The sequence below is a fragment of the Pan paniscus genome, chromosome 4, assembly GCF_029289425.2.
Source record: "Pan paniscus chromosome 4, NHGRI_mPanPan1-v2.0_pri, whole genome shotgun sequence".
Taxonomy (NCBI): domain Eukaryota; kingdom Metazoa; phylum Chordata; class Mammalia; order Primates; family Hominidae; genus Pan; species Pan paniscus.
Window position 1 is genome coordinate 20527779 of NC_073253.2, and position 13027 is coordinate 20540805.

General features: G+C 34.1%; 1 protein-coding gene across 11 annotated transcripts in view; it reads left to right on the plus strand.

The window, feature by feature from the left end:
* The window catches only part of MCTP1 (multiple C2 and transmembrane domain containing 1), a 596961-nt gene that overhangs the window by 427132 nt on the left and 156802 nt on the right, over positions 1 to 13027 (plus strand). For all 11 annotated transcript variants that reach the window (XM_014344845.4, XM_034959770.3, XM_034959771.3 and 8 more), the window contains 4 exons: positions 610 to 712; positions 1057 to 1158; positions 1539 to 1613; positions 3575 to 3694. In XM_014344845.4, coding sequence (XP_014200331.2) covers positions 610 to 712; positions 1057 to 1158; positions 1539 to 1613; positions 3575 to 3694 — 400 coding nt within the window. The remainder of the gene's footprint in view (positions 1 to 609; positions 713 to 1056; positions 1159 to 1538; positions 1614 to 3574; positions 3695 to 13027) is intronic.

Consider the following 13027-nt stretch of genomic DNA (forward strand, 5'->3'; position numbering starts at 1 on the left):
CATAATGGAACCCTGCTTAATTTCTAAATTCCAGGGTGGTACAATAACTATATGTTACATTTTCTCCATTCTGTTTTCTGTGCTTGTTAATTTTTACTATAAATCTAACAGAAACTACATCGATGATTTAGTGAGAGCTATAAACAAACAGGAGATGTCCTATTATTATAAAAAAGAGTAATTACATAAAATATGCTGTAACTTTTGCTGATATCAAACCTGGTGGTGTTTTATGTAGGGATAATGGGAAGGTATGAATTGTGATAATTAGAAGAAGGGAAAGTCTAAAAACTACCAGTGCTACGTCTTGATTTTTTAAATAACTTTTTCTGTGCCCATTCAGATGGGAAATTATATTTCATTAAAAAATGATAACTTGAAATTACAAGGTGTTTAAAGTTACAGATAATAGAACCATCACTGTAGTTGACTTAGGTGCATTATGGGAAATTCTGTCAGATACCAAGCTACCTTGTGTATGTGTGTATGCAAATAGCATGCTTACAAACACACACAAAATCAGCTGGAGCTATCTAAATTTTCAAAACTATTCTTGTTGTTGTTTCCTACTGATGAAATCTTTTTTTCTTACATATATTTATTATGCAGCAACATTAAAGATATCCATTCAGTTCTTGAAGTGACAGTTTATGATGAAGATCGGGATCGAAGTGCTGACTTTCTGGGCAAAGTTGCTATACCATTGCTGTCTGTAAGTTTTATTCACCTGACACAGTGTTCTGTGTTGCTTTTGCTCACGGAAAAAAAAAAAGAAAAGAAAAGAAAACTCTCAGCTCTGTGTCTGTCATTTCTCAACCAAGGTCTGTAATAAGAACACTAAAAATTTTAACATACTCAATTCACGGCCATGTTGAATCCCATGATAGTTAATTTTTCCTGACAGACTTGATCCTGGTAATGAACAGGTACTTGTCAGAATTGCCACAGTTGTTTTGGGTTCTCTGTCAGTTTCAGCAGCTGGGGGTCAAAGGTCACTGAGGGAGTGTATTCAGTAGAGACCGCGAGACAGACGGCTGTCATGTCCTTTTCCCGCAGATTCAAAATGGTGAACAGAAAGCCTACGTCTTGAAAAACAAGCAGCTGACAGGGCCAACAAAGGGGGTCATCTATCTTGAAATAGATGTGATTTTTAATGCTGTAAGTCTTAACTTTGGCTTTTTTGTACTGCTAAAGAGTTCAGTTTCATGAAAGCTTTTGTTCCTGATTTGTAGAGAATTTCTGTCATTCCTCATTTTCTCTAAACCTTCATGTGTCCTGGAGAATACGCTTCTGCCACTGCCTGGCACACCCACACTTTCTGTTATAGTTGGCGAATGCTGCTGCGGTTGTGTTCTGGCCGCTGTCTGCCGGCATAAGAAAGGGAAGCGCATGCATGTGCAACTGTATACATTTATATTTTATGAGCACAGCAGCCAGGACTTTGAAACTTCAGAAATTATTGCAAATTGAACTGCGTGAAAAACTTGTAAACATTTGTAAGATATTAATCCATAACAGACACGTATGTTGATGTATAGGTGAAAGCCAGCTTACGAACATTAATACCCAAAGAACAGAAGTACATTGAAGAGGAAAACAGACTCTCTAAACAGGTAAAAAGCAAGAAAAGATTAATCCCTCTGGGAAGACCTGATTATATCTGTAAAACATCTAAGTAAATTCAAATAAACTTTAAAGGTATGGAGGGGGGAAGACTGGAGTTTTTGATCATCTACTTATTGAAAATGGCGCTTTCTTTCATTCTTTCTGATTCTTCCTTCCTTCCTTTCTTTAAAAGATCAAACGAGGACAATACCAAACTAATAAATTGGATGGGGGTGGTCAGAAAGGAAAGGGGATACTGTAGGTGATGCATATAATGGATATGTATTCATGCGTTAGCAAAAGAATGATCATTTTGAACATAAAATGCAATTTGATTGCCATGGAATCTGTAAATGAGAACACCAAAAGCTGAGGTACAAATATATGTCCAGACCACCCACAGGTATGATGCAGGTGTGTGTAAAGCGAGCCCAGTATAAGCTCTTCCCTCTAATCCAGATGCGAGGAGGCTCCATCTTCTAAGGGAAACCTTCCTGCTAATTAGATTTTAACTATGATCTTTCAGAAGTAAACTTTTATTATTTTTAGCTAAGAAAGTTAGAATCAGGAAATATGATTTTTCTATCATGAAGGGAATTTAAATTGAGCGTGATATCTATTGCTTATAATTTTAAATTAGGCTTAATATTAAGTTTTTAAAAAGTGCTAAACCACCCCTTTTAAAAACGTTTACATCTGATTCACAGAGCTAAACTAAAATGTATTTGTTACAGCTAAAATGTTTAATGAACATATTTATGCCTTGAAATATTTAATAATTTTTGTAATATTAGAAGCCTAAATAGATTTTTACTCTTAATAAATCCAGCAAAACAATGGAGTATTTGGTGGTTTAAAGGAAGTATGTGAGTTACAAATGCAGTATCTAAGTAGAAATGTAAATAACATTTCACCACAATTATACATAAAAGTAATAAAAGTAGTTCTTAATGTAAGGTGATAGGGGCAAAGAAGGAAAACTAAGAGATAGACTCTACTTTGCCAGCAAGGAATTTCAATTTTAGCCACTTGTTAAAACTGGCATGTACATACATGTATGTATATTTACACATATATATATTTTTTCCATATGACCTCAGTAAACTTTACATAGCTACTTCCTTAAAATATCAGATCAGCGTTGAAGTATATTGGGAGTAGCAAAATGTTAACTTGCAGACATATAATTATTCTAATTATTAATATAGCTGTGGTAATTTTTCGAACCATCAAATTATACATGGGCTATTCTTTTTTACAGTTGTAGTCATGCCTTAATTTTAAATTTTAATTTCTAATTATATCAATTTTCCTATACTTGTTTTAATAAGAAATTTTGTAAAGCACTCGGTTACCATATATTTTTCCCTACTTCCAAAACTATGAAAAAATAATGAGAAAATATAGGTTAAATTTATTGTGAGAGAGATACAGATATAGATAGAAGATAGATAGATAGATAGATAATATGATAGTAAGAATGGGAGGAATTCTACTAAAATGGTGAAGACATTTTGTTGTCTATAAAAAAGTAATTCTGGATAGGTTTTTCTATAAGACCCTAAATAAAAACATTCCAACTTCACTTTGAAATGTCTTGAAATTAAACCATTTGATCAATCTTAAAACCACAATAAGATTTAAGAGTTTAAAATTAATAAAGGTGCATAGTATGTAAGTAACAAAAAAAATATTTTAGTCTGTTAGAAATTTTTTTTTCTTGTGAGCAAAGGTAGTCCAACCTACATGTTAACATTATTTTAAAAATTGTATGTAGTTAAAAAGGCAGTTCTTTCCACTTTCTCAGAAATAAATTCCTTAACTTGTGAGCCAAATTGTTTGGTATTTTCTTTTAACTTTATTAACTTTCTGAATCCTTTTTAAGTCACAATAAGCTTGAAGAATTTTGCAGTATATCTGATGGTTTTTAGTCTTGCAAATTATAATAATATTTTCATTTTCCTTACAGCTGCTACTAAGAAACTTTATCAGAATGAAACGTTGTGTCATGGTGCTGGTAAATGCTGCATACTACATTAATAGTTGCTTTGATTGGGATTCACCCCCAAGGAGTCTCGCTGCTTTTGTGGTATGATCATACTGTATTACTTACATTGTTATTCATTAAATTCAGTAATCATAGCTGCATGTTTCTGTGGCTATAGTAACAGTTATGTTGATGTGGCCATTTTAAAACTCCTATTTTAAGACTTGACTGGACAGATTTGCCGTGGGCAGGAACCTGATGGATTGTACAAGGTCTGAGTCTAAGAATACATTTTCCCCCCTCAGATTTCCGGAACGCAAGACATCTCAGCCAATGTATCATTTTCTCTGTGACAGTTAAAAAGTAAAATTTTACATATTGCATAATTCCAAACCCCAATAGGACAGCCAAGAAAAGTCCTCCATGTGAAAAATAATAATAGTAATAATCTCGACCATTCTCAATTTGATTTTATTTGTCCTATAGTTATTTTTTTTCAAGATATGAAAATCATTGGTAGTAGAATGCTACCAATGCTACTTGGTAATGCTTTAACATGTGATTCAACTGGAAGTGGATGTGACCTATTTAAGAGATGTTTTATTATTTCTGAGATTTCTAGCTTTTAAAAGTCACAAGTGAGAATTCGATAGATCCAGAGTCCTTTAATATGTTCATCTTGTGGCCTTTTACTTTGATTATTTAAAAACTTCTGATGAGACCAACTGGCAGAGCTAGAAAATCCAAAAGAATACTTTGCTCTGAGCTTTAGCTGGGATTTTCTTCTCTCACATTATTTTGGCTTTTTCAGGATTTCAGTTTGAAGTTTAAGTAGAGTCATTCTTTTGAAATCCTTTATTTTATTTTCATGTTTGTTCAAATATGAGTACCTTATGCTTCCTTATAGTTGCCAGTTTAGCAGAATACGACTTTATTATGGGGGCTTACAAGAAGAGCCTTAATTATAGTAACAAATCAACATTTTAGTATTACCATTCAAATGAGCGTATGCACATCTGTTTAGTACTTTGAGCTCTGTCTTCCTCTCAGGCCTTGTATGGGACTTTCATTAATGTCTGAGCACATGGAACAAAGAGTGTGTACGTTCCTTTGTGTTGTAAGTTACCAGAAAGTTAGGCAGCCTGCTTCCCATAGACGTGTTGTTGTCTCCCTAAAGAAAGCAATTGTCATTATCGTTAAGTTTTAGAAAAAAAATCTCTCTCTCTCTGTCTCTCTCAGTATTCTTTTTGTAGCTCTTTCTTATAATAAATATATTGTGGTACTATTAAGCAAACTTTATTCTGATTTTTCCCTAGCCAGAAGGTACTTTTACATTGATGAGAAAAAATGATACTGAGCTTCTATGTCTATTTTAGACTATTACTTCCAGGTTTTATGGGGTCATATAACAGATGCAAAAAAAAACTGTCCTGTAAAGATCGTGCTGCCATTTTTGATTCACTCCTTCCAAAATCATTCCTCACAGCTATTTGTAAAATTTGAAAAAACCAGAAATGTATATAATTGTATTATTTGTTCAGCAACATTCATTTTGAACACTTTAGCATTTACAGTGTATTGTGTAAGTCTTCATAAACTTCTGACTTCTGGAGGTCACTCGCGTAAAATGAAATTCAAGATGGCAGCCTTTTTTTTGCAATTTCCTTTTGATTCTAAAAAAGAAAAAAAACTCAGGCACTGGAATTCTGAACAACTTAGGTACATTTACATGATATTACTTGAGTGATTTGACTGTAAGACTGTAAGGGGGTCAAATTTCACTGGAGAAAAAATGTAATAATAGTTCTCTTAGCTGGTAGTCAGTGTCTGATGGATTCAGTCCTGTGAAACACAAGCTGAATGCAAGAGGCTTGCAAAAAAAAAAAAAAAGAGGGAATCAGGCATAGTAAAGGTGGGAAGGGGCCTGCTGACACGGATGGTGAAAAAAGAGAACACAAACTACAATGTGAAAACACAGTAAGAGTACTTTGGAGAAGAACCCATAATATTACCTGTGTTTCGCTGGAAAAAAGAAGCTCTGAATCACATTCTGTTGAATGTGATTAAAACAACTAATAACAAAATCAAATGTCATTTATTAGACCTGCACTGGGAGTTCTATAAGAATGGGAACCCTGCCTTTTTAGCCTAGTACTCCAGCTTCATCTGCACAGTATCTAGCACTTAGTAAGCTCCCAGTATAAATAGCTGACAGAATCAGTTGACCAATCTATGAACCAATCAGTTAATCTGAAATTTTTTCTTATGTGGAGAAACTCATTCTTCAATGATGCCAGATAAATAAGGGTTTGCTCTAATGAAGCTAGTTATTAAATCATGATAAACATAGCTTAGTACTATTGTAGCAAATTTTCCTGGCGTTTCCATTTATATTCTAAACTACTTCATAATTCCTTATCAATCATTTATTCTAACCTCTGATTAAGTTCTAATATAAAAATATCCTTCCACAATAATGACAAAAACAACCACTGATATTTGTTAAGCACTTACTATGTGTCAAGGAACTGTTTTACATGCATTAGCAAATTTAATATTCCCAACAACCTTATGAAGTAGATAGTGTTAGTTTTCCAATATACAGAAGGAAGAAACTGAGGCACAGAAAGGTTAAGTAGCTTGCCCAAGGCCACACAGCAGATATTATTTCCTTTCTAAAAGAGCTTTTAAAATACATATACCTTGTAATTTTAATATCACAGCAGCTCTGAACAAAAACTACTTGGGATGTTTATTCATCTTGTAGATATTAAGTTATATATTTAAAAATGAAATGTTTCAAAGATTTCATTGCATAACTAGAGACATTTTAGGCCTGTTTATTGAGAAGAACAGCTTTCCATTAGGAGAAGGGTGTGAGCAGTACCCCATTATTACAAACACATTGTTCCCATCATGCCCTGTTGATGGATCATGGGTCTATTATCATAATATCGGTTCTACTTGGCCCACTTTTTAATAAATGCCACTGCCTCACAGAGCACAGGCATTTCTATCATTATGTGGCTTGGTTTTAGGCCCAAGTCAGTAAACTTTATAATGTTTAAGTGCCTTTTTTCTATTCTATTTTAACTTTTCTTTTCTACTTTACTATCCAAAAATAAATGTAGAATAATGAAATAAAAGTAAAAAAATCTTTTTTTTTTTCTTAATCCCTATGTCAGTGGAAGTAGAGAGCACAAGAAATGCAGGCTTAGGACAGCTCCAGCTTCCTTAACACTACCTCTGTGCCACAGGGAAGAGTCAAAGCCAGCTGATGATATTAGAGACAGGCATTGGTCTGGAAGGTGATGGATAAAATATAAGCAGATACGTTTCTGGGCGTGTGCTTATTTTGTGTGCAATGCATTCGGTTTTAAAATTTTACTGTGAATATTGTCTGCCTAAGAATGAACACAGACATGTGTGGTGCAGAAGGCACTGCTCGTCTTGGGGAATCATCTATTGTAGACATGGAAATGTCTCATAAATTGGGCCTAATTTTCATCAGGCTCTTGACCAGACATTTGTGTTCTTGTGGATGTCAGTGGGTGCAACATGGGGGAAGAAAGAGTGCACATTTTCTCTTTCTTTTCAGTACTGTCATTTCTCACTGTAATGAGCACAAAAATAATTGGACAACTGAGCTATCAGTAAAAGGACACACTTCAGTGTGCGTCAAAGAATTATTTTACAGGACAAACTTTAATCTTTAAATGTGATTGTAGATAATTTGTGGTACCATCTGTCCATTTGGAATTGTTTTAGCCTTTTCTGTCGTTATACAGTAAGTGCTGCTGTGTTTAACATTAACATTTGATATTTTACACATTTAATTTCTGTTCTGCTGTGTGGTCCTTGGGGAACGGAGCGCTAGTGCTACATGAGAGAGACAAAGTATTGATCAGTTAACATTTCAGCTACATTTATGTATGTCGCAAAATTAATGAAAATGCCAGACAAAAATGTCAGAGTGCACAAAAAGGTAGAATTTAAATTTGGTACTTTAATGAAAAATCTTAAGATGTGCATTATCAAAAATGTCCTCTTGCCTTTAAAGTACAATTCCTAACAGAATAACTAAAGGGAGACACATATTTTACTTACAGGAACAATGAACATGAATTATGAAGGGATGTCAACTCCTCAAAGTACCTTGTGTTCCAAAAACGGCATGTTTGAATGTTTAACTGTTAGTCATAAAATACATTTCTTTCTGTTCATATCTGGAGGGCTACTGGCTTCAGCCCTCTGTCCTGAGCAGCCTACGCGGCAGGTTTCCTACTGAGATTCTCTCCCTAGGTTTTCCTTGGTATTCATGTGTTCCTTTTGTGTCAAAACCAAGAATTCCTTCTATGGCAATTCATCGAAGCCACTCTGGTTCATTATTTGTTTTTTTCTGGGTCCTTTTGAAATGCCTAGTTTTCCTTTGCTTCCAGATAATTTGTGCTCCACCTTTATTCAATCCCTATTTTAGTAAAGGATCATATTCGGGACAACAGTTACTCCCAGAAAGCTGGGCCATTATGCAGAAGAGAGAAAAAACAAAGATGATGTATGCAAAGAATGACATGAGGCAGCTCTGTATAGCCAAATGATTAAAAAAAAAAAAGTGGAGGAAGCACAGCAAAGGAGGAGGAACTGGAGTTGCAGAGGCAATGGGAATGTAATAATGGCCAAAGACAATAGGCTCCTACAGTACACTTATCATGTACTTCCTTCTCGTGCAGAAAGTCTGCTGCTATTAAACAACATATGGATTTTTAAAAAGTTATTACAAACCCTAAGGACATCTAAAGTGTCTTTCATGATCAAGGATCAAAAAGGGAGAATTGCTTAAGAAGAAGTATCAATGTGAAAACAAAGGCATGTCTACATCACCTGTAGTTTAGGTCTTAATATTCACATTAAGGCACAATGAAATGTAGGATAATTACATTGAACATATTGAAGGTCACTTTAAGTTTATAACAGAAATATCTATTCTGAAAATGTAAGAGACAATAGTACTACCACAGCAATGAAATTACGCTTCAAGTCTATGGCAATTTTCAAATGATTTTTATAGAAGAGTTTTTGTTGTTATTGCTACAATTTTTTTTAGCGCTAGCAGAAAAGTTAGAAATGTTCTAGATGTAACTTTTGTTACTTTCTACACAACAGCAAAAGAGAAGTACTCCTGAAAACCAGAGAAACAAGTACAAAGCCAAAATGATCTACAATTGATGGTCTTACTGTCATATTCATGAATTTCCCTAAAATTTTGTAAATATAAACTCCTAAGCCTTTTTGCCCATCTTTCTTCATGTATGTTTCCTCTGACATACACACCTACTAAGCTTACTAAACAATACTTCCAATTTAATCTATACAGATTTAGAAGCTACGTTAAACATTTTCTCACAAATGTGCAAGTAAGGGAAGAAGAAAACCTATATAAAATTTCACTGATTTTAAAGATATATATTTTTAAGGTTGCCCTAACTTCCTTTTGCAGAGTCAAGAAGTATTGACACTTAGAAGTTTCTCGTGCCACAATTTTCTTTTCAGTAAATAGATTGTGCACCCAATTCATCTGGACATGCTAGTACATCAAATTGCTACTCAAAATATACATTTTCGCCAAATTTATCTCAACTCCAGAGAAGAAATTTTTTTCAAACATTGTCCAAAATTACATGAAAAATTGTAAATTAGGTTTTCCTAAGCATTGCCTTTCATAGTGCATTACATATAAATTCCTGCAATTATATAAAAGGCCCCCAAAGAGTATAAGGTACAAATGAGCTGGGTTTCAGGTTTGGTCACTATTGGCTAAAATCAACCCTGAATCTTAGGAAATATAGCAAACCACATAATAATAGAACCAAATATTTTCTGTAATCTTTCCTGAGGAGTGAGGCTCTAGTTCAGTTTGTGGGCCTATTTAATTGTGAAGTTATTTTTGTTTTGTTTTTGTATCTGCTAAGTCCACAGTGCAACACTTGGCTCAAATCAGTGCTTCGTTCTCTTTAAATGATGCCAATGCCCTTTTTTGTTTATTTTAATAGATGTCAGCAAAAGGGCTTTCTGCTCTTTGGAGGGAGATAATCACATAAGCCACAGGGTCTGCTACTCTCTGAAAGGCATATTTCTCCTAGATTTTATTTCATATTTACAAGAAGAAGAATTTAATCCCTGTAGAGGTCATTTTCTCATGAAATGAGGAAACTCATGTTTCCTATGATCGCTGCTCTTCTGCCTTTGTCCTCTAACATGGAAAGTAGTAGAATGCTGTGATTTTGAAAACTTTTCTTCTGTGAGTGATTTGAGGAAAAGAAAATGATTTCATTTTTTCTCAGGTATAGTGCTATTATGCTATGCTATAGTCAAAAAATTACAAATATCACCAGCATAATTATGATACCATATTGAATCTAAGAATTAGCTTTCTCATGTACCTCAATGGTGCTATCAATAAAAGTTGGGGTGGTGGAGGACACCAAAGCCTCGGTGTGTTTTTCCTGGCTGTATGGATGCTGCCCCACTTCACTTCAAGCTTCCTCCTTGCATTACTTATCTGGTAGTTTCAGCCCCCCAGACCTTTATAAGACCCTTTAAAAATTGTTACATGGTCAATATTTTACAACTGAGTTGACTAAGGATCAAAAAATTATAAAATAATGAATCAGAGATGTCTCACTACCTGTTCCCAGATTCCTAAACCAATGTTCTTGTCTTCTGAAGGATTTTCTACTTTGCAATTGTGATTTCAATCGTAAAGGACAGACATGCTGAGCAAATTGGCAAGCCATATTCCATTGCAACATATTATGAAATAAAGTACTTTGCAAAGGAAAAAGTTTAAATAAATGATCTAATTATAGAATTTATGTTAGTAAAATGTTGTAAATTAGGAATAATAACTCTTCTGAAGGGTTGTAAATTATAACAGAGATTCAGTCATTAATATGCTTTAGTCATTAAGTTCACTCTCCGTGTGTTTTCATTCCCCGTTCTATCAGGTAAAAATTAAGAAATAGGAGCAGAATGCTTTCTGTTGTCCAATTTTCCTGTGTTGACTAGATGTGCAGATATTCGTTACAATTATGAATGTGTTCGTTAATTTACCAAGCAAGAAGCTAACCTGAAATGTTAAGGAAGTTGTTCCCATTTTACTTTGCCCCTTCTCTTGCCATCATTTATCACGTTTTAAATTGTAGTGAGAATTGGGATAGACACAGCAGGCTTTGCTACAGGTGGGTCTGTGAGTGATGACTCTGGTGCATCTTGTACTTTGCCGTGATGACAGAGGTCCAACACTCAGCAAGTGGTAACACTGAGAGATCAATAACAGAGTAGTCATCAGCTATTGGCTCAAATAGCTGAAATAACGAAAAGAAAATCAGAGAAAACTAAGAGGCAAGGAAAGACAGAAAGCATATCAAAGTGCAAATAGATATTTGGATTTGATAAATCAAAGTCAGCTCTCATTTTAAGGACAGGAATAAAATATTTTAGAGACAAAGAAATCAGTGTTTCTCTATATATTTTTTTCATATTCACTGCCCTAAGGAGAAAAATTTCACTTGAGAGAAATTAAATACTAAGGGATAAGATTTTCTCAGGGGATATTGAGCTTTAGAGGGCCACAAACATCTAAGATTTCTGTTGCTTCCCCCCCGCCCCATCTCAAGAACCAGTTTTTACCCCCTTGGATGTCACATTGACCCCACTGTGAATGCATGCTCCAAATGAGGGTTAATACAAGTTCAACTACATTTACTTTTATACTCTTGGTGGTAAAGTTTAGTTTGGATTTTCTGTAGTTTGCATATGATATGAATTATTCCCATACGGAACTAGTCTGGAGAAAGAGCATTTGTGATCTTTATACAAAATTATTAACTATATTATAGTCCAATTAAAGGACAGGTGTTTGTTTGGCTTTATAGAGATCGAAGAATTTTATCTTCTGTCTTATGCAAACCCATATGAGGGTTTTCTTCTCTGTCCCAATTCCAAGGGTGCACTGTTGGAGAAGTCCAGAAGTCCACATGAATTTGGACTAAGTAAGATAACTTCTGTCATTATGAGGGTTTGATGGGTTTTATCCAGACATTGCACTGTATTTATAACTAATAGTTACTCTTTATATTTTTAATGAATATTATGTCAGAGATATAAACATATATTTCCTTAGGTTTCGTTACCTATTAGATCTTCATTGGAAGTGTTGGGGAAGGGAGAAAGGATTTATAATAGGAGAGTGATTTAAAACAGTGAAGATAATTGTTCTACTGGCTGTTTTGCATGGCAAGTTACCCAGTTCACCATAGGTCAAAAAAAATTTTACTATTGTCATTTACCAATAATATGTAAATATATGATGTTTTATATCCCATGTAGCTATATATAAAAATCTTAATGCATTTTCCATAGTTAAATCATTCTATACAGTTCCTGCCAAGCATGCTTCAGGCAACTCTAAATGTTCGAAACAAGAATTTTTCATCCAGTGTTGTCATAAAATGTCAGCAAATTAAACAATACTCCCCTTAGTCAATTAATCTTTTTGATTGAACTTAAAATAATAGATCACCAAGGTTAAAAGGAGTGCATTAATTACCACAAATTAATATACTGGTTATATAAGAGAAGTGTTATATTTTGAAGTGATGTTAGTAGAGTGATGGCTAGCACTCAGAAAAGTAATTCATAAATGTAGAAGTTCAGATAGCTACATTTTCTTCTTCTAGTTAGGCAGCAACATTGAAAACTTAAAGAGTGTCAGTATGTATGTGGTTTTGTTTAAATTCTTTTCGTTTTGCTTTCATTATGTTTAATTAACACAAAATAATTGTACATATTTATGGCATATAGTGTGATATTTCCATACATGTATACAATGTGTAATGATCAAATCAGAGTAATTAGCATAAGCAGCACCTCGAACATTTATCATTTCTTTGTGTTGGGAACATTCAAAATCTTCTACCTATTTGAAAATATACAATAAGTTGTTGTTAATTATAGTCACCATATGCGGGTATTGAACACAAAACATATTCCTCCTATCTAGCTATACTTTAGTATGTGTTAACTTCTGGCTCTACCCTGTCCCCCACTGCCCTTCTCAGCTAAATTTTTTAAAATAGAGTTTTGTTCTTCTATGGCAAGAGCCTATTGCATGCCTCAACCAAGAGGCTGGTATTTTAAGAGAGCCCTTTAACTTAGGTTCTACTAGCTTAACTGAGTGTGCACTTTTTCCTTCATTTTTTAATTCTCAGAGTATCAGACTTCTACCACAGTTTTATTTCTGTCTTAAATCTTGGCTGATATGTAGTTAAAATGGAATGTTTAACATATAGACTCCAAACCTCCAAACAAAATGTAGAGGTCTGTTTGGTAAGACAGATGCTTAGACCTTGGAACACATTTCTCCACAGTGGGAAT